Raw genomic sequence first — 20,858 nt, forward strand, 5'->3', positions numbered from 1 at the left:
GTACTTTCAATTTCACCCTCAGTTGACTAGCTAACTATGTGCCTTTTGTGATAGTGGGAATGTGACAGTTAGGCTATAGCCATGATTTTCTTTTAGCACAAACCCTGAAAAAATTTCCTTGGCTGTAAGCTTGCAGAGGGATGGTTGGAAATGAAATTACTGATTTCTGGAGGCCTGAACTAAAAGTGATTACATTTAGAATTTCAGCTAGGATAATATCCTTTCAATGGCATGAGAATGAAGGTGTCTAAAATCGGTGCTAAAGGTTTGTTACCTCTGTATGAACTGGGAAAGTGAGTGAAGGAATCTCACAACAGTTTCTCACTCCCATTTGTTTCTGTAGAAGTTATCTTCAAGCCAATTTAACAGCTTTATATTTTACCCTAACAAAATGTCTCCCAGCTCTTGCTTCTTACCAGAATTGCTTAACTTCTCACTCTTATTGCTCTTCAGAGTGCACAGCCGTTGTAGTTAGAAACATAAGCCACTCTTGTATTCCCCACTCTGAGGGGCTGAGCATGCTGTTGCCTCCATATTCAGAGCTCCTGCCAGCAAGAGGAGCTAGAAGAAATCAGAGATGGAGCTCAAGCCACCCACCCACAGACACTGTGAGCATTAACCTGTCGGGGAGGCTGGCTAGCTATTTCCTGCTAGATTAAAGCCAAACTTCAGTAACAATATCACAATAACCCAAAAGAAGCTAAGATTGCAAGATGATCATCTTTATTAGAGTAGATACAGCAATTCAGTACATGAAAGAACTAGAAATAATCGAAAAACTAACCCAATTCGCAAATTAATCACCACTAAATGGATGAATCTACGTAAACTTTGTGTGGCCAAGAATTTTCTGTGCTTTAAGATAGCCATTTCCAGCAGTTTAGTGATTCCTCTCTGTTTCAATTCCTGTGTGGTCTGCTTTTTCGCATGTTGAAGATGGCTCTTGGAGGACTTTCAGTACTATTTTCCATCTGCCAGCTTGTCTACAATAATATGGAGAGAAAGAACAGCAATTACTTAAGCATAACACGCATGAGACCACTCTGCAATGGGTGCTGAGCTTAGTTTGTGTCTCATCTCTCATTCCCTTCTCTCAGAAGTTTTCTTCTTCATAGCATTGATTTGAATCATACATCACTTTTACAATACAGCTGACCTTTAAAAGCTCAAGGCAAGTTTTGCTTGCATGTTCATGCAATTCCCCTGAGCTGGCCAAGCTTAAATTTCTTGTATCCTTTCATCTGGGGGAATGATTACGCATTTTGTGCTTCACTTAGCCTTTACTGTAGCATAGTCTGGGATTTTTTCCTGATGTCTAACATCTTTTCATGACTGAAATTTGTTAAATTCTATCCAGAGTCATCATTTGTTACTTATTAGATTTTTCTTCTGTGACACAAATCAGTGCAGCAGCCCAGTCTCTAGAATGGACACAACTACCATAATGTATGTATATTTCCTTTTAGAAAATAAAACTTCTTTGACTCCTAAAGGTTTCCTGAAAGAGAAAGAATTCTTACCGGCAATTCCAGAAAGGGAGCCAAACATCCTGTAGAACAAAGAGATAACAGTTGAAAGGAGAGGCAACACATCAAGTGCTGTGTGAGATAAGACTGTATGAAAGCAAATTCTTTATCAGGTGCATTTTGTATATAGTCCGAGAAGAGATGGTCATCTCCTTCCTCTCCCTCTCAGCTCAGGAGAGGGAATTGTTGTAGGAAATATACTTTTAAGCCACTGCCGTGGGAAAAGACAATTATGGAAAAGAAGAAATAGAGGAAATCAGACCCTTTCAACTCCTACCTCATTTTTTTGTTCCAGGCTATGAGAAATTTTCCTCCTTGAGGCTATATGTGAAATGACAGATAGCTGTGCTCCCATGTGGGTGGTCCACTTAATGGCTGTCTGAAAATAGCTAGCTTGTCTGCCTTCTCTTCAGAATATTTTCTTCTACACTGATTCCTATGAGGCAAGAGCTATTTAACTGGTAACAGGAAGTTTGTGGGAATTTGGTGTTAATCCTTATAGTCTATAGAACATTACTCACTGCACTATGTTTCCTGAATGTCAAGCGGCTAATGATTAGTTGCCACTTTAACTGTTAGTTGCATTTAATCTCTTGTACTGCTTGTCAGTTTGCCTTTTTGTTTAGAAACTCTTTGAGATATTCACTTAATGTAAATGGGAATGGTAACATTTCTAGCTCCACCATGGTCCAGAAAAATTAATTTGTTAAATATTTTAGAACCCCAGGAGTGTTTGAAGTTGTGTTTACTGTGGGGCTGTGGCAAATGAGCACCATGGCATGGTCAAACTTTATGAGGCTAAGCACAAAGGTTTTCTGCAGTGAGCAGAGTTACTTACTGGGACTCCTGGCCTTCCAGGAGTTGACGGTAAGTAGCGATCTCTTGCTCCAGTCGAGTCTTGATATCCATGAGGATCTTGTATTCACTGTTCTGGCGCTCCATATCAGCTCGGAGCTCAGCCAGCTGTGCCTCGATGCTGCCAATCAGGCCCTGGATCTGCGCCAGCTGGGCACTGTAACGCCCTTCCGTGTCTGCCAGGGTGCTTTCCAGCGCGGCTTTCTGAGAGCAGAGAGGTTGGAGGGGAAACCACAAAAAGGTTGCTGCCAGATGCAAGACTCCTTGTAGGGAGGGGAATATGTACCCATTTCAGTGTGGGGGTTCACGCAGTGCAAATTTTAACGTACCATGTTGAGCTGGGACTGAAGTTCTATTTCCAGTCCTTGGAGGGTGCGTCTCAGGTCAGTGACTTCGGACTTGCTGCTCTGCAGTTGTTCAGTATTGACAGCGACTTCACGGTTCAGCTCTTCAGTCTGAAACAGGGAAAACATTATGTGAGAAACATGGGGCCTCTAAGCAGAGGTCATAAGGCTTTCACAGCAGTTTTCTGTGTGTTTTAATAATTATTTTGTTTCTTTCACAGATTTTTTTGGTTAGTATTTGTATAGTATGGAGTTTTTTCTACCTTGTTGTGGAACCAGGCCTCAGCATCCTTCCTGTTCTTCTCAGCCATGTGTTCATACTGGTCTCTCATATCAGCCAGGATCTTGGACAGGTCAATGCCTGGAGCAGAGTCCAGTTCAACACTGACTTGGCCAGCTACTTGCCCTCCCAGGGCACTCATTTCCTATGTGGACATGACAGAGGAAGACAAAAGAGAGTACAATCATAAACTGAAAACATTATGAACCTTCCGTTCTTTCTTCAAGGGCTAAGGTCTGACTGACTCTCCTTAAATACTTGCAGGGGATATCTTTAGTTTTCCAGTCTACACAGAAATCTTTTCTTCACTGTTGGAGAACCCAGGACAGTCCTGAGGGACTCCACATTTCCACACACTGTTTTTCTAATGTCACTTTCAAACATGTTTCTTGGGGCTTTTTCACCTCCTCATGATTTTTCTTTAGGTAAGCCAGCTCCTCCTTTAAGTTTTCAATCTGCAGCTCCAGGTCTGTTCTAGCCAGGGTGAGCTCATCCAGGACCCTGCGCAGGCCACTGATGTCGGCCTCCACGCTCATGCGAAGAGCTTGCTCTGTTTCAAACCTTAAAAAGGCAAAACAAAACTATTCAGGTTAGCTGATTAAGCCGGCCCACCATGAAACACATTATTTGCTATAAATCTATCTGGGTTTGTAGGATTTATGATGTAGCAAACACTGTCCAGCATTAAACTTTTCTTCACATATTTTACAAGATATAAAATTTTCCATGGTGCACGTAGTGCTTTCAGCAAATACATAAAGGGCTGAACTGCAACGACAGGATCAAACTAGTGTTCATACAGAGATTTTATAGGCATTCCTTTCTTTTTTTCACAGCCACTGCCCTTTGGCTCAACAAGGATTTTTGCCTGCTCAAGAGACCTTTTTCCTTTCAGAAATTACTCACTTGGTTTTGAAGTCGTCAGCAGCCAGCCTGGCATTGTCAATCTGCAAGACAATCTTCGAGTTGTTGATAGTGGCATCGAGGATCTACAAACAATGAGAATTCATTGCTGAGGCTGAAACAACTATGTTATCTTCTTTCCTGATCTGAATATAAAAGAGTTAAGATTCTAGTTCATCTGTAGCTACACCAAATATAAGTGTATTTTACTTGGTCTCAGTTGGATAAGTATCAATGATCTATAGCAATTATGTAGCATAGATTTATCACAGTACTTTTGCCATGATTATCAGTTATGGATTGGTCCTCTTACTCTTGTCTGGCATATGAAGTGGCTTTTAGCTAGAAGTCCCACAGTGAGACAAAACTACGTGCTGACTTGGAGGGAGAGGACTTCGGTGAGCCAGGGGGTAGGTGATGTTTTAGGACTCCACCAGGGGGATGGAACACCTCTTCTATGAAGAAAGGCTGGGAGAGTTGGGGTTGTTCAGCCTGGAGGGGAGACGGCTTCAGGGAGATCTTATTGCAGCCTTTCAGTACTTAAAGGGGGCTTAGAAAAAAGATGGCAGCAAACTTTTCAGCAGGGCCTGTTGCAACAGGACAAGGGGGAACGGCTTTAAACTAAAGGGGGGGAGATTTAGACTAGATATAAGGAAGAAATTGTTTACGCTGAGGGTGGTGAAACACTGGCCCAGGTTGCCCAGAGAGGTGGTGGATGCCCCATCCCTGGAAACATTCAAGGTGAGGTTGGACGGGGCTCTGAGCATCCTGATCTAGTTGAAGATGTCCCTGCCCACGGCAGGGGGCTTGGACTAGATGAGCTTTAGAGGTCCCTTCCAACCCAAACTATTCTATGATTCTATGATTCTATGATTCTATGATTCTATGATTCTATGATTCTATGATTCTATGATTCTATGATTCTATGATTCTATGATTCTATGATTCTATGATTCTATGATTCTATGATTCTATGATTCTATGATTCTATGATTCTATGATTCTATGATTCTATGATTCTATGATTCTATGATTCTATGATTCTATGATTCTATGATTCTATGATTCTATGATTCTATGATTCTATGATTCTATGATTCTATGATTCTATGATTCTATGATTCTATGATTCTATGATTCTATGATTCTATGATTCTATGATTCTATGATTCTATGATTCTATGATTCTATGATTCTATGATTCTATGATTCTATGATTCTATGATTCTATGATTCTATGATTCTATGATTCTATGATTCTATGATTCTATGATTCTATGACTGAGGCAAGAAGCCTATTTCCTGGAGAGATGCAAAGTCTGCAGACCCCTCTTGGCAGAATTTATTCTCATGCATTTTCTTAACAGTGGGAAGTGATTACAAGCTCTGTATGATTTTAAAATAAATGACATGTTTGTGTTTGTAAACAATATGGGTTCATACTGCATTTGTATAGTCTTTGAACACATTTTTGTTTCCTAGAATATCCAGGATAGTGTTTATTGATTCTTCTAATGCATCATGAAAGCCCCTGAAGGAAATTTTGTTTATTTAGAAGTAATCCCTGTTAATTTTTACCTAGAAAGCATGTCTTTTTTGCCTGCCACTTTTAAAACTCAAAAGGTCATCCACAAAAACAGCTGAAACAACATTTTGTCTTCCCCTAACTAAGGGGAGTAAAGACAGGAGGGAAAAGTACTAAAAGGAGAAAATCTAATTGCCAGTTCTGCCTTTACTGGAGCTCAGTTTTTGAAATCAGTAGAGAATGTGAATGGGTTGAAGCAAGGAGAAAGTAAACTGTGTGGGAGCAGTCATGAACTCCAAGCTGAACTGTGAAAACTAAACCTCAAGTTTTCTTTCATTTATTTACATAGCTTAATCTGCTACTACCTGTGTTTTCCAGGGTGTGTATCATCTCAAAGTAATCTGTTATCAGGTACCCATGGGCTATTGGGGCAAATCCTGCATTTATATATGGGATTGATTACTTCATGTCTGCTACTTCCTTCTTCCATAAGCCAAATGTTTCAGCACTCTTATTTCAATTCCAAGCTTAAGTAAGTGAAATGTGAAAGAAAAATAAATGTATGGTGATGAAATGTTGAGCTGCTATCTTCACATTTACAAAATTGTACTTAACCAATTTTTATTTTTACTGTTAAAGCAGTGTGTATGTGCCTCTGAAGTTTTTCAAGCTGTATGGCAGGTTGCTGTCATTCTTTGACTTTTATATTTATCAGTATATACATGGTCATATATATATTAACTGGTCATATATGTGTATATGACCAGCATCTGTGTGTGTATATATGTATATATGTGTGTGTGTGTAATTATCTATATATAGAGAGAATATATATGGGAGGGGGGAGGGAGAGAATTAAGTACTAAGGCATCTCAGACTGACTGTTTTGTACATTCTCTTAGCTAACATTTTAAAAAGTAGATAATTCCATACTGATAATTTTCTCTATCCACCCCGCCCAATCATTACATATTCATTTCATCTTCCTCTCCTTTTCATAAACTGCAATGCCTTCTGGGTGTTTTCCTAGTGAAGTTTTTCTCTTTGGGTTTTTATGCTTCCTTCTTAAATACAAATCTAAGAAGATTTTTAATAAATATTAACACCTACCTTGTCCCGAAGGTCTTCGATAGTCTTGTAATAAGGACTGTAGTCCCGAGCTGGGCCTGGTCCTTGTTTTTGGTACCAGTCTTGGATTTTAGTTTCAAGATCAGAGTTTGCCTCTTCCAGCGCACGCACTTTGTCCAGGTAAGATGCGAGGCGTTCGTTCAGGCTTTGCATAGTTGCCTTTTCATTTCCTGAGAGGAGGCCATCACCGCTACCCAAACCACCACCATAACCACCACTAAAGCTGCTGCTAAAACTACTTCCATATCCACCACCCAGGCCGCTTCCTAGGCCAGAAGAGACAAATCTAGCAGAAGACACTGACACACCCCTGCCACCAGATCCCCCATGGATGCTTGGAGCCCTAAAGCAACCTCCACCAAAACGGACCGAGGAGCCAGGAGGTCCCCCTGCCACAGAAGAGGTAATTTGCCTGAAGCTGTAACTGGCCATGGTAAGAAATACCAAGGACCTAACCCAAGCTGCAGCTCACACGGTTTGTGATCCTGAGGCAGGAGTGTGTGCTCCTTTCCCCCACCCCCCCTCTTTTATGTCTATGACAATGGGAGTTGTCTCCAGGATGTGTTATCTGAGACCCGTGAAATTTATCAGCCTTAAGCCTTCTGCCAACACGGCAATTCCTCTTATTGGTCAGTTGCTATGAAGTGGGCTGTGTTTCTTTCCCAAATACCTTCATGCACAGGAGCCGATTCCCTCCCCCTGACCGTTGCCTCGTGAAGCAAAAGGTGGGATTCAGAGGAGGCGTCACCCTGCTGAGGGGAGCATTCATAAATCTAGTTATAGTTTACCTGCATGGAAACAAAAGGACTGGGAGCGCACAGCCCTGCTGCAGCCAACGCTGCGTCCATAGCGAAGTCACACGACAACTTTCTTCATGTAATCGCAGGAAAGAGTTTTAATACAGAGTGATTAAGTTAGTAATTGGTAGACTGATAACAGAGCTTGAAAGGAGGCCAAATGGTGAACAATATGTGTGGACCTTGACAAAACAGGTTCCCACCCCTCTGTTCTCCTTATTTCCCTTGAGAAAAATTATTCTTTCAGAAGTAACATTTTCACTGTTTCTTTCTTTGCTCTCAGTTCCTTTTGGGCTGACAGTAGAAGAGAGGGTCTGACAGAGAATGTCTTGTCTGAAAGAGTCTGGTTTTCTACAGAAACAAGAATCCTTTTCAAGGAACCGTAGCTGTATTTGTAGCAGAGATAAGCATTAAACTTCCCTGAGTCCCTGCGGAGTGAGCAACAACAGAAACAAGTGCCTGATTATGCATTTAGTCCTTTCATTGCTACTGAAAGAGAGAAGTAAACGGAAGAAACATAATCACTTAGTCTTCTGGTCTGAGATTCATGTTTAAGTTCAACACTTAAAATGTTTAAGTCCTCTGTTATCCAAGATGCATTTTCAAAAGCAATGTTGCTTTTGTTACTGCAAGCTCCTCCATGAGCATGCCTAACATGCAGGTGGATATTTACATCTTTTCTTCCATTCTCTTTCTTTCACTTGCCACCCCTCACTCCCTCCAAACCTCTGGGACTCTCCAGGAGAACTGCTTTAAAGAAAGAGAGAGTAAGCTGGCCTACTGCCATTTGCAGCTTTCAGGGAGCAACCAGGCCTCGGCAGAAATTCTGCCACCAACAAGTGCTTCCACTAAACAGAACCTTTGGAGCACAAGATGCATGCGGTGATGTTTCAATGAGAAATCCATTTAATACCAAAATAAAGAATTAAAGATAAGCCAAATGAAATGCGTACTCTGTGTGAGGGCCTGTCTGGTCTTTCTATACCAATAAAAAAATGCATCAGGTATTTTAGACCACGCATTAGTGCTGTACTCACTTTGTACAAAGAGAAATGTCAAACTGCAGGGCAAATATAGGGAGGGTAAAAGAACAAATATACAAACTGGAAGCTGGCCAAGGCACCTGTATCAACAGCCCCATTGGTTCTGTATCTAATTATGAGGCTGTATCATAAAGAGGAATTCTGCAGTGACTCAGGTACAGAATATATCACTTGATATATGCAATATATGTACCATACATTACCTGACTGTGATGCCATAGCCTAGGGGCATCACAGTGGAGTTCTTTTCTTTCTGTAGAGACTACTGCATTCACACAGGTCTTTAACTTGCACAGTAAAACTGTACAGCCGTTCCTAAGAGATATGGAGGACACTTCTGTCTGCCACAGACACGCTGGTCATTCCTTCTGTAGATCTGAATGTCCTGTTCAGCCCTGGGTAGGAAAAACCTGCCCAACAGGTAACTGTTCCAAGTCCTGTGGATAGGTGAAATAGTAGTATGAGAAAGTTACTGTCTGCCTGCAGACAAAAAGAAAGCTACAGAAGAACAGTTATTTTATTGTTAAATATTGAAGTCCATAGGTAGAGCATAAAGAACTAAGTCCATGTGCTTTTCTTCACTGAACAGAAATGCAAGAAGCTTAAAGGAGAACAAATACCAGTGTATTCTGATTTGTCTCCTGCTGCAATGAGAGAGGAACATCCTTCCCTCTAGGTACTCCTTCATCATTCCCTAGACTCGCATGTCAGGTCCTCAAAGCAGTGTATTTTGGAGTTTAGCAAAAGAAAATGCACATTTATGATGCTGCATAATATTTTATGATCCAATTAATGAAAATTGGAGTCTGGAAGGCCTCTACGTTCCCTCTGAAACCCCTTGAGTAAAAGCAGCAGTCATCATACATTATACTGTGAGAATATTGGTAATGTACTGCAAGCAGGTTAGGTTTGCTTCAGCATACAGGGAAAAATTTCCCCAAAGAATGAATTGCAATTCTTCATGGCAGTTTGGAAGTACATCTGAAAATGTCAGGAGAGGAAAAGCTTGGGAGATACTTTCAAATGGAGTAACTATTTAATCTTATTTATACCACCAAATATATCATAAGCTTCTAGTAGCAAATCAGTCCCTCGGGCAGCATTTTTACTAAAACTGCATTCTAAGTTTCCAGAAAGGTTTTGGTTTTCTTTTAACTTTACATCTCTCTTTTACCTCAATGGCTGCGTGTGTTTGTTTTTGTTGGGACTCGCTTAAGGTGGTAACATGTACTTAAATGCTTGGAAAAGCCTTTAGTATGGCAAAGTATTTGCTCAAGAAAGAAGGTGCTTTTATCATTCTGCATAGGTCTTTTTTTCTCCCACTACAATAAACTTAATTTATTGTAGGGTCAGCTTTTCCCTAAAGGAAGTATAAGGAATGGTCAACAAAAGGAATTTCCTTTATCTGCAACTTATCTGAGGGTAAGGGAGACACATTTATTAAAGTGAAGTCATCCAGTAGACTGGTGGAAACAGTCCACGCCCAAGCTCCTGGCTGAGAGCTGGTTCTGCTTTGCCTTTGTCTACTCTGCTTTACTAGTCACTACTGCTTTATAAAATTGTTCATATTGTTTCAGGGTATTTGTATTAATTGTCCTGTAAACCATTTTTTATTGCCCTGAGTGGCACTGGCATATACTTCACTCTTCTCACATCCTGCTAAATTTGTTTCCAGGGATTGCTAATGCAATTACAATTAAATGAACTCTGTAAACATTTTAACCTATATTATTGGTGCCTGCAATTCCACAGATGCTTCTATGGACAAATGAGGAAAGTCAGGTTATTATTCTGAATTCACCTTTTAAATCTTTAAGTGTTTGTCCCTTCTGATAATTCTTCCTTTCTACCTCTGCTTCCATCAGTGAAAATGTGCTTCTCGACTCTTGTGTGTGCATATTTTTGGTCTTCATCTTTTCTCTTGCTCATCAAAACTTTGGCCACCCCACCCTACTGATCATGTCATATGCCCTCCTAAAATCACAACTTTGTATGATTTTCTCTCCTATTGAAGATCATAGGCATGAAACATTTGAATCTCTTTAATTCAAACACAAAAATTTCTATTTTTTCTTTAAACTTCCTTGTGGGAAGAACCAATGCTAACAAGAACTGATCTGCAGCTGGTACTGAAATGACTGTGTTGAATGTCTGCCTAAGATACAATTTTTAGCTTTCTTGCTTTTATATCCCATCATTAATCATTTTTTTTTAATCCTCACAAACCTTGCATTGCCACATATTCACTGAATGTGCCAACAGATTCAAAGACAAGAATATTTATGTGCTGAAAAGGCAGGTCCTAGCACATGCATACACAGATGCTAACAGTTTAAAAAGAGGGTAGATAAGAGCAGAGAGCAACACTGATAACTTTCTCAAAATTATTGTTTTTGCAAAGTAGAGGGAACGTGATTTGGTGAAGAGAAATGCATGTGGGTGCCCCGATTTCTGCATTGAAAGACATGAGAAATAAGGTCACATAAGGGTTCAATTTTAAAAGAAATTACAAGAGTAAGACGCGGGACAACTCATTTTTATTCAGGGGTCTAGTTCTTTCATGGCGGAAAAGAAACGATGATTCAGTGATTTGAGCTGAACTTTAAAGATAGGGATCCCTGTTTAGCTACAGGCTGCTTTAGTGATATCAGGACATATAATTTAATTTCTCAATGTTTCTAATTTATATAACATTTGAATAAGCTAGTATGAGGAAAATACATAAAAGATCATGAAGAACTCAAACATTTCAGTAACTGGGAGCAATGTAAATACTTGGCAAATACTTGAAACTGGTTGTGGTGTGTACTTTTGGAAATACCTCATTATTGTATCTGTTTCCCTAGAAACATAAATAGCTTTAAACTCTTGACTTCTCTATCAATCCAGAACGATAATGATAATGCACATCAGGGAGCAAAGTACCTGAGAGAGGAAAATAAAGTAGATTTTCTTATAGTATGATTAAAAATTGTGTGGGAAGAAAGGATCAGTTGGGACACCAAGCCCTAATGAGTGAAAGACAAGTCACTGGATATATTTTTACACTTCCTTTAGCCTGTTATCTGGTGGGTAAATCTCAGCAAGGTATGATGGCACTGGAAACTATTATTAAGAGTCAAGTGTCTAACTGACGGGAGGATGTGTTCCAAAAGTCAGGTTTCTGCAGGCAGCAGCAGTAAGCACTGCCAAAACCTAATAGAGTAAACCTGTCCCAGGCTTCAGAGGAACCAAGTACATGTTGAATGCTTGCCGTGTCAGCTGCAGTTCTGCAATGATTCATGCTGAAGGAGGAGGCCTAGAGCTATTCAGAGGGCATTTTCCCATAGGCCACATGGAAAATTCCTACCCCCCAAAAAAAAATCACAGACTTGGTAGAAACACAAAGTAGATGGGTTTCATAGCACAGAGAGAGACGAGCTATTTTATTCTGTTCATGTCTGTAAAACATTTGGAGAGCATATTTGTATTTGTACTGTTTATGTTTATGTGCTCATATATTTATATTTATATGCATATGTTTATATATTTGTATTTATATACTTATACATTTTTATTTCTCTTGCTAATTTTATAAGAATATATTCTGATCATAGTGACAAGCCACAGCTTCCAATAAGGGTAGAGATTTTACTGTGCAAGCATTAAACACATGTTCTTCATCAAATTAGAAAACAAGGAGCTCTCTTTGTACCCTGCTGATGGATCCTGTCAACTGGATTTGGGCTTTCCTGATCCTACAGGTGGTTTCATACTGGTTTTTGCTTGAGATAAATTCTCAGAGTCCCCAGATCTCTGTTAGGCTCAGTGAGAAAATCAAACTCTGTTTGCTCTATGAGAGCAAGTCCTGTAGCCACTAGTTTGAAGAGCTACTGCCAGGGAAGCATTTTTAAAACAGCTTGTTCTCATAGCAACTATCAGCTCACAGGGAAACACGTTCTGCAGCCTTAGTTTTGTCTGCCCAGAATGACTGCATACCTTTAGGGAAGGAAAAGGGTATTTCTAATTACTCTAAGTTTGCTGCATTTTCAAAAAGAAGTAGTTTATAGGCAAATTTCACAGTATTTGTGTGTACCAGGTAGGTTACCTTCCTGGACAGTCCTGGCTATTAACTGTAACTGACTACTAACTGGCTGTAACTGGCTACTAACTATTAACTGAGAACCATGGTTTTCCACCAGCCTCTGACACTTGTATTCAGCTTTAAATCTTCTTTTCATTAAACACTGAGGTCTGCACCAACTGTCTAGATATTTTGGGCAGACCACCACCACCAAATCAAGCTGACTGAAATACTTGCTGAGGGCCTTTTCACTCTTTTCTAATGGGTTCAGCTTTAATAACTAATAAAAACTGTAAGATTCTGGTGACATGATTTCTAATAGCATTTTCAACACAAAGAAGTTGTCAGCATTAGTTTAAAATGTTTGCGTGTGTAATCACTATGAGCTTTTTGGTACTGCCGTAATTTTTGACAGTCTGACATCAGGTTGTGGGAAAGAACTGAACTAAGATTAGAAATGTTGTAAGAAAATGTTGATTAATAAGGCTGTAAGTGCCTTTGATCCACAGTCACACTCCTGCTGCCAGGGCTGTTTAAGCACAGGAGTGCATGCCAGTGGAAAGGTGTTCCCTGCAGCCAGTCTTTGCAATGCATCTCTGAGCGTGAGTTCATAAATAGTGGGTTATTAGGAGTAATTGCAGTGTGCATGAACTTCTCTTTAGGCAGTACTAAATAAGTTATGAAAGTCAGCTCCAGTGCACCTGAAATTGCATGTTCACTGTATCAACCGTGAGAGAGCATTTGCCCTTAATGTCTGTCATAGTGTCAAAATACTTAAAGAAATTCAGAAGTTTATTGGGATTGCCACTCCAAAATGTTATGTATTACATGAAACTTAATAGAAATATGTTACTTGGAATACAGAAAGAAAGGATTTTCCTGCAGGAATTTTTGTTCTTGCTTAACTTGACTGCTATTACTTTTCAGGATTATGGTAGGCTGGTAAATGTGAGAAATATCACAAAAGTAGCTTCCTTTCATCTGATTTTTTATCAGAGGCACAGTGAATCACAGATTTTCCTTTTTCATTACTTGAGACAGTGGTGGGGGCCAAGAGGGAAGTCTACCTTGCAAAAGGCTGTCTGAAGTGAAAGGGCCCGGCCAGGCTGCAGGCAGCAGGCGCTGTCTCAGTGATACCATTTCCTTGTAGCCAAGAGTGCAAGAGACTTTGGAAAGAGTGTGCACAAAGCTGCAAGATTTAGAAGCAAGGGGCTGTTGTACCTGTCCATACTTGACAGCTGCCTTTGCAAATGAAAACGTTTGTTGTGGATCTAGATCCTGCAGGAACATGGCAGTCCTGCAGCATGAAGCCCCTCAGAGAATTCAGTCCACTAATTTCTGGTTCTTGTTTTGGATTCTTCTCTATCCAGCTATTTCCCCCTCTTATCTTCATCTAACCTCCTGAAAATGTTATATTATGCAGGTGGAGATGATTAATTTCCAGAATTAAGAAACTCAAACACACCCGAAGATTATAATGCACAATACCTTTGGTTGCCTTTGGAAATAACAGTACAAAATGTGAGCATCTCCACAGTCCCCCCTACAGGCCTGTTTTTTAAACACAGCACCATTTCATTGAACCTCATTCTTAATAAAATTCTTCTCCTCTTCACTTGGTAATACCAGGCTCCCTGTCTGTCTGTGGCAGCCACTGTTGCTACTAAATGAGTTGAAAACAGAGATGAAACAACTTCAATGCTGATTAAACACATGCAAGAACAATCCAGGAGGTTTTGACTTAATCTGAATTTGCTGATTTCATGTGGAATTACCTAAAAACCTTTAGGCAGAATTATGTGAAACAGATACTTCCTCTCTTTCTCTTCCTTGTCCTTTGTAAAGAATTAATTTCCAACGTTTTTACTCTTTATCTGTTAATTTGGTTTATTACCCAATCTGGTATCACAACATTACCCCTGTGAAAACTGTATTTATTTTATTATTATTTAAGCTGTTCTTTCCTTGGCCTAACCGTTTCCCAGGTCTGAGCCTTGAATTTAATTTTGAGACTGTATTGAACAGCTTCTGTCACAAACCCTATTGTATATTTTCTGAATTTGCCACTAGAGGATGCTGTGCAAACCGACACGCTGTATGGACTGACATGCTGCATTGTCAGCTTCAAAAAAAGCCTATCCCTTGTGCCGAACTGTAGGACATATTTCTGCTGTGTGGTTAGCCAAAGGAACAGAACTATACTGCACCACAAAAGAGCAGAGTACGGTATTCCCTTGTGTTGACACTGCAAATGTAGACTGATTTCAGCTCACCCCATCTTGTTTTGATGGGCTTTGATATTACGATGGACAAATTATGCTTGGGTAAGTCCTGCCTAATAACTCCATCCAGCAAAGTCAAAGGAAAGGCAGAGGCGGGTGTGCTCGGCTCAGCGGTGGACGCAGCCTCAGTTCATTACTGTTAAAATGCCCTGCAGAGACTGAGGGCAGCACACCCGGCACCGAGGTTTCTCCCCTTGCCCACTTAAGACTTGAGACCGCAGAAGAGAAACGGGAGACGTGAGAATGTTCCTGACAGACAGCCCAGAAAACAATTGGCTCCTTTCTGGGATCAGAAACATTCTTTCTATTTAAACTGTGGTCAAATAAGGTATTTCATCCCAAAATCCATTATAGCTGGCTAATGCTGAGGTTTAGACCTTTTTTTTGAGGTAGTCAGCTCTGGTTGATATGAGAAGTAAAATGGAGCATAAGGCAGAACATGAGTCTCTGTTAGCTTGTACAGGAGCATGAGAGTCCTGTTGTGACTCAAGGGAGAGGTATTTTTGCTTTGACTTTACAAATCTCCTTTGTTTTCTAGGGAAATAGTTTCTCTGACTCATCTCTCTCTTCTGCTGTGCTGAGGATTCGGCTTTGGATTGTAACATCTAGACAGTTTGGTGCCTTTTAAAATAATACATTGTTATCCAAAAAGGTGATATTTTACCTGTCCTGAATCTGTTTGCAAACCAAAGTGCAAGTGAAAAGCTATTTGACAAAATAAAAAATGTTAGTGATATGTGTGCTGTTCAGAGAACAATGAAGGCTTGTGAGACCCACCCTTATTTGTTACAGGGCAGCAGTTGAATCACTCACCTGATATGCGGTAGACCCTGTTCAGCTACTTTCTCAGCCCATTGCAAATCAAAGACTGAAATACAGATTTGTAAGTTTTAAATGAATGAGGTATGACACCAATTTTTCTTCCTCTAACGTAAGTGTGTTACATGAAGTGGAGCAGTTTTAGTAAGAAAGATTGAACCGTGCTGCCACCCCTCCATCCTCCACCCATCCATCCAGAACGCTGTACAACCATGGAGCTAGGAATACTGTCTTATGAAATAAGAGTACACACTTCTTTTGTTTTGAAACATCAGATAAAACACCTGAGCCCAGATCTTCCAACATGTCAGGAGGAATAATCCTATCCATTGAACTTTGTGTTATAAGGAGAACTTCTTTGCATACTCATCACTCATTTCCTGATCTAATCCTTTGCTTTTATTGAACAAGATTAGATAGAGCCCTAATCTAAAAGTTGGGAGAGAGGGCTGCCTGAATATCATTGTTGTCTCATTCAGTGACCCAAAGGTAAATGGTTTTGATCTGCCAAAATTTTCATGAAATTTTGGGTTTAATTAATCCTGATTGTTTCAGTTCAGCTGCTGAACTGGCAAATCAACTACTTGCACATCCCTTGCAATGTACGCTATGAAAAAGGGTTTCACCCATCCTTTTTTCTTCCCTATAGGTGTCACTCTTGAGTTTAATGTGAGGGTATTTGTTCATCTCCAATATTTTATCCAGACATAGTCTGATTAAGTTAGGATACACAATTTTCTTTGGAGCCATGTTACATAATACACCCAACCTTAATTTCTCTGTGAAGTTGTATCTCATTTGTTCCACCTAAATTTAAATACAATATTAATATACCAAATAGATTGTTGGACACACAGGTTTTTTTGCATTGCAGAAAAGTAAAGTTTTATTAGAGGCATTGTTATCAGCAGAAAGTAGATCACCAATTGCACCGCAGATAAGTGTATGTAGATACAGTGATTGCAGATGAAGAACAATATAAAAAGGAAGAAGTAGATAATTTTAGGAGAGTCCTAGGAATTTTTCATCTCGACTTCATGAATAAAATATGTAGAGCAATCTGTGCGTTGGGTAGGTACACACTGCATGTGCTGTGTGTATTAGCGCGTTGTAGGCTGGGCTGCTCAGATGGCAGTAGGTAGGTCAGGGAAGACCAACGCATCGGTGGTATCTTAACACACTCTTGACTGCCCTGTGGAATGAAAGAAGAAACTATTACTCTGATGGGGAAATCAAGAGTCTCTTGCAGCACTGACATTTCAGATGTATCCATTATTTAAATGTCCATCTGTGTTAGCGAGAGCGTGGGAAAGGAGCTTAGCCTGTTTCTGTAACTGAAGCTAAGACACCTTGAAATTAAGAGATTTGATTGTGAATGGTTTAATCTCTGTTGCAATTGCAAATGTGGAAGCCATAACACAGGGGATAATATTAACAGGAAAAGAGATGAAACACAAAATATGAAAGCCATGGGGACAGGATAAATTAGGATACTCTTTGGAAGATGTTTCTTACCTGTCTTGTCACCAGATTGACCATGAGAGTAGGAGTTAGAAGAATAAGAGTGGGAGGATATTACCCCTCCTTGGAGAGCTCCTTGAGATGTTCTGTGCAAGGAAAGGAGTTTTTAATGAAAGGAATGATAAATACATTCATAAAGAGACATACTGTGACATAATGTGCAGTGCATGTAACTGCTCAGCTTTTCCTGGACCTTGCAAATATTTCTTTATATTTTTTTATCTCATTCCCTTTAGCTATATTTTCCTAGAAAGTTGTAGAAGCAGAAATAACAAAAGACTGTGGAAGTATAATTCTTCTACTCTCACAGTCCAGCTGTGCTTGCTCATCTGTTGACAGAAGGCAGTATATTATTACCGTTTGGTTTTGCATGGTGATTCCTCTCATGGAATTCACCCTGCACAAACAGGCCAAGAAGAACTGCTTAACTGAAAATATGTCAGCAACTATATGCTCTGTGTTTCCCTTTGTGTTTGATGTGCTTATTAAGTTTATTATATATAAAATTCAATGCACATGCTGTGAAAAAATCTGTTGTATTTAGATTTCAACTACAGACTGCTAAAACATTCTACTCTGTCTTCTGTGAGTCCCAATAGAAAAAAGACTGTGATGGAGTTTATGCCCTTATTTGCAAACAGAATACGTACACAATGTCTTGCTGTCCCTCCTGCAGCAGTGCCCGGTACTGAGCAATCTCCTGTTCCAGGCGAGTCTTGATGCCCAGGAGCATTTTGTACTCCTGGTTCTGACTCTCCATCTCACAGCGGATGCTGGCCAGCTCCTCCTCTACGGAGTTAATCTGCCCTTGGATTTGTTGCAGCAGGCAGCCATAGCGAGATTCGGTTTCTGCCAAGGAGTTTTCCAGAGAGTTTTTCTGGAAGTGGAAATGCAGGAGTTTAGGCCCCGAGCTCTACCCCTCCCTGCCCATTCCGAGGAGGGAAGAGCCCTCAGCGATCCTGCCCTACGTACCGTGCTGAGCTGCGCCTGCAGTTCGATCTCCAGGTTCTGCATTTCGCGTCTCAGTTCAGTGAGCTGGTGGCTGCTTGTCTGGATGTCCTGGCTGCTGGAAGTGACCTGGCGGTTGACTTCTTCAATCTGCAGGAGTCAAACCCCAAACACGCTTTCTGAGTGAGAAAAGCCCCTCAGGGAGCAGATTTGCTGACTGAGAGCTAAGATAGCCAGGGAGGCCTCTCCCTTTCATCCTGTCCTCATCGAGGACAGCCTAGTCATTGCTCCATAGATCCTGACGTTCCACCCACCTTTGCACATCAGACCTGGCCTGCTCCCCCTCTGCCACCGCAGTCTTTCCCCAGCAGCTCTTCCCTTCCCATTCCCCAGCTGTGCAAGTGAGGTGCAGGTGAGCAGCCTCCCTCTTTTAGCCAAAGGCATTGCACGCCCAGTACCAGGGTGTCTGGGTTTTCCCGCAGAAGGAGACTCCACTTTGTGCATTGCTCCGTACCTTGACTTCATACCACTGCTCAACCTCTCTGCGGTTCTTCTCGATGATCTGCTCATATTCGTTTCTCAGGTCGTTCAGTGTCTTTGTCAAGTCTTCGCCAGGGGCAGCATTGACCTCCACGCTCACGTCGCCACCAGTTTGAGACTGCAGCTGTCTCATTTCCTGCAGAGAGTCCAAAGAGGAAAACAAGGAGCACAGGTCATTTCTTCTGCTGGGGAGAGTGGGCAAAGCAGTATCAAGGTACAAAGGAATGACAATCACAGGACATAAGGCGGAATTTACTTGATATGTAACTTTGGGAACCCTGAAGAATCAAAGGACTATGTCTTGGCCATGCTATTTATCATTGGACCGTACCTCCTCATGGTTTCTCTTAAGAGCAATCAGCTCATCCTTCAAGGACTCTAGCTCGGATTCCAGTGAAGACCGAGTACGAGTGAGATCATCCAGGAGATTTCTCAAGCCATTAATATCAGCCTCCACAGTCTGACGGATGACCACCTCATTCTCATACCTGTACCACAGAGAAGAGAAGCATTACACATTCGTTTCATTACAATGCGTAGGCTTGGTCATACCACTTGGGACAGGGTATCATCACCTGCACTCATGAATCTTGTAAAATTGATGACATGAATGGTGCAAGGTTCACAGAGAGGTACTCACTTCATTCGGAAGTCATCAGCAGTCATCTTGCTGTTATCGATGTCCAGAAGCAGTCTGTTATTGTCCACAGTGGCAGAAATGATCTGCAAAAGGGGAAGTTGGAGAGGAGTCTTTCTGTGTTCTAGACATCCAGGACAAGAGGAAAGAAGACCCAAAGCTTTGGTAGGGTGGTGTTGTGGGTCTTGGAATTGTTTCCTGCAGTAATGCAGGGGCCACAGAAAGTTGTTGAAATGCCATGCCACAGGAAGTGGTGTGTGCAAGATTTTGACTTCCCCAAACATTCTGGTGAAAGAGTATTTTGATGGAGGAAAGAATGGAAGAACACTGATGCTGGGAGATCACCAACACCTCTGGGTTTGTGCGCTCTGGGTGTGTAAGGAAGTGTAGCCTTTGTCCCTGGTGCTGTAATTCGTCTCATTATAAAAAAAGCTGATTGTAAGGCAAGGCCTTGGTCCTTCCATCTGGTATATGTAGGGGTGTGCAGAGGCAAAGGCAGTCCAGATCTTGCAGTCCAGGTGCTTTGGCTTTGCACTCCATCCAGCTGAACTGGGTGGGAGCAGAGGGAAAGACTGGAAACCACACATGCCTGGTTTGGAGCCACCTGTACAATGTGGGATTTCAGTTACGTGCGCCAGCGTGTTTGGGCCTGGTGGAGCACTCCTTGATGCCTCGGGCTGTGCCCCAGAGCACATCCCTTTCGCTTGTGGGGTGGTGTGGGGGTCTGCTTACCCAAGAGATGGGAGGCGCAGCTCAGCAGGTTTCTGCCTGCGGTACCACCAGCAAGGCCACCCAGTAGCTCCCTCCCAGCCCTTTAGAGCCAGTGCCAGAGGGAAGGAGGAGGTCCTTACAAGTGAGCATATCGTGCGGGAGATGGAGCCACGTTAGTCGGGGCTCTCCTACCTGATTTTGGAGTTGTTCGATGGTCTGGTAGTAGGAGGTGTAGTCCTTTGAAACACTGGGAGCTTGTTTCCTGTACCACTCCCGGATGTGGTGCTCAAGCTGAGCATTTTCTTCCTCCAGCCTTCGCACTTTGTCCAGGTAAGCAGCCAGGCGGTCATTGAGGTTCTGCATGGTGACCTTCTCATTGCCGCTCAGAAGGATGTCCCCCCCAGCACCAAAGCCTCCTGCAAAACCGCCACCAAAGCCTCCTCCCAGGCCGCCACCAAAGCCTCCTCCCAGGCCACCACCAAAGCCACCACCAAGGCTGCCAGCGCTCATGCCCCCTCCGTAGCCAATGCTGCATGCTCCCCCACCATAGCTTCCACCGCCTATCACAGAGGAGGCATATTGCCTGCAGGAGACGGAGGAACTCCTGCCACTACCGCCACCACAGACACCTCCACCTCCGCCGCTCCTGTAAGAGGTACTGGATGTTCTCTTGATGCTGCAGCTCATGGTGGAAGTAATCAGATATCCAGCCCCAAATGCAAAGCCCGCTGCACAGCTTGACACAGACAATCAAACTGCAGCCTTCTGTCCTCGCTGATGGCTATTTATACCTTGTTGGGTGGGTGTCACCTGTAAGGCAGTCCAGCTTCCCATGAAGTTTGCCAGCCTTAGTGCTCATACCAAAAGTGATGTGCTAAGGGGAATTTCTTTTGGGGCTTGGGACAGCCCTCCCCATAGGTATTGTCTTTGCATGCT

At 41.8% G+C, this 20,858-nt stretch overlaps 2 protein-coding genes across 3 annotated transcripts; both read right to left on the reverse strand.

Annotated features, from left to right (window-relative positions):
- Positions 1–747: 747 nt before the first annotated feature.
- On the reverse strand, positions 748–6,993 carry LOC103901601 (keratin, type I cytoskeletal 19). Of its 2 annotated transcripts, none has more exons than XM_009282512.1 (8): positions 6,544–6,993; positions 3,912–3,994; positions 3,410–3,566; positions 2,989–3,150; positions 2,711–2,836; positions 2,365–2,585; positions 1,521–1,549; positions 748–983 (listed from the first exon to the last, which is right to left on the reverse strand). In XM_009282512.1, exons 1-8 carry the CDS (start codon positions 6,991–6,993, stop codon positions 961–963), a joined length of 1,251 nt encoding a protein of 416 aa, XP_009280787.1. In that variant the 3' UTR covers positions 748–960. The 2 variants fall into 2 exon arrangements, with proteins under 2 accessions (XP_009280787.1, XP_009280794.1); XM_009282519.1 differs by having other exon boundaries at positions 748–985; positions 1,514–1,549.
- A 9,744-nt stretch (positions 6,994–16,737) lies between these two features.
- On the reverse strand, positions 16,738–20,609 carry LOC103901618 (keratin, type I cytoskeletal 13). Its single transcript, XM_019472975.1, has 8 exons — positions 20,115–20,609; positions 19,215–19,297; positions 18,906–19,062; positions 18,549–18,710; positions 18,059–18,184; positions 17,737–17,963; positions 17,081–17,172; positions 16,738–16,757 (listed from the first exon to the last, which is right to left on the reverse strand). The coding sequence occupies exons 1-8, from the start codon at positions 20,607–20,609 to the stop codon at positions 16,738–16,740; spliced, it is 1,362 nt and encodes a 453-aa protein (XP_019328520.1).
- Positions 20,610–20,858: the final 249 nt, after the last annotated feature.

The sequence above is a fragment of the Aptenodytes forsteri genome, unplaced genomic scaffold (assembly GCF_000699145.1).
Source record: "Aptenodytes forsteri isolate BGI_AS27 unplaced genomic scaffold, ASM69914v1 Scaffold492, whole genome shotgun sequence".
Lineage (NCBI taxonomy): Eukaryota > Metazoa > Chordata > Aves > Sphenisciformes > Spheniscidae > Aptenodytes > Aptenodytes forsteri.

Coding starts and splice junctions, on each gene's coding strand:
- LOC103901618 (XM_019472975.1), bottom strand. CDS start 20,609: ATGAGCTGCAGCATCAAGAGAACATCCAGTACCTCTTACAGGAGCGGC. Junction 19,298..20,114: donor TCGAACAACTCCAAAATCAG/GTAGGAGAGCCC, acceptor CCCCTTTTGCAG/ATCATTTCTGCCACTGTGGA. Junction 19,063..19,214: donor GCTGATGACTTCCGAATGAA/GTGAGTACCTCT, acceptor TCTGTGGTACAG/GTATGAGAATGAGGTGGTCA.
- LOC103901601 (XM_009282519.1), bottom strand. CDS start 6,993: ATGGCCAGTTACAGCTTCAGGCAAATTACCTCTTCTGTGGCAGGGGGA. Junction 3,995..6,543: donor TCGAAGACCTTCGGGACAAG/GTAGGTGTTAAT, acceptor CATTGTTTGTAG/ATCCTCGATGCCACTATCAA. Junction 986..1,513: donor TCTGGAATTGCCGGTAAGAA/TTCTTTCTCTTT, acceptor CCATATTATTGT/AGACAAGCTGGCAGATGGAA.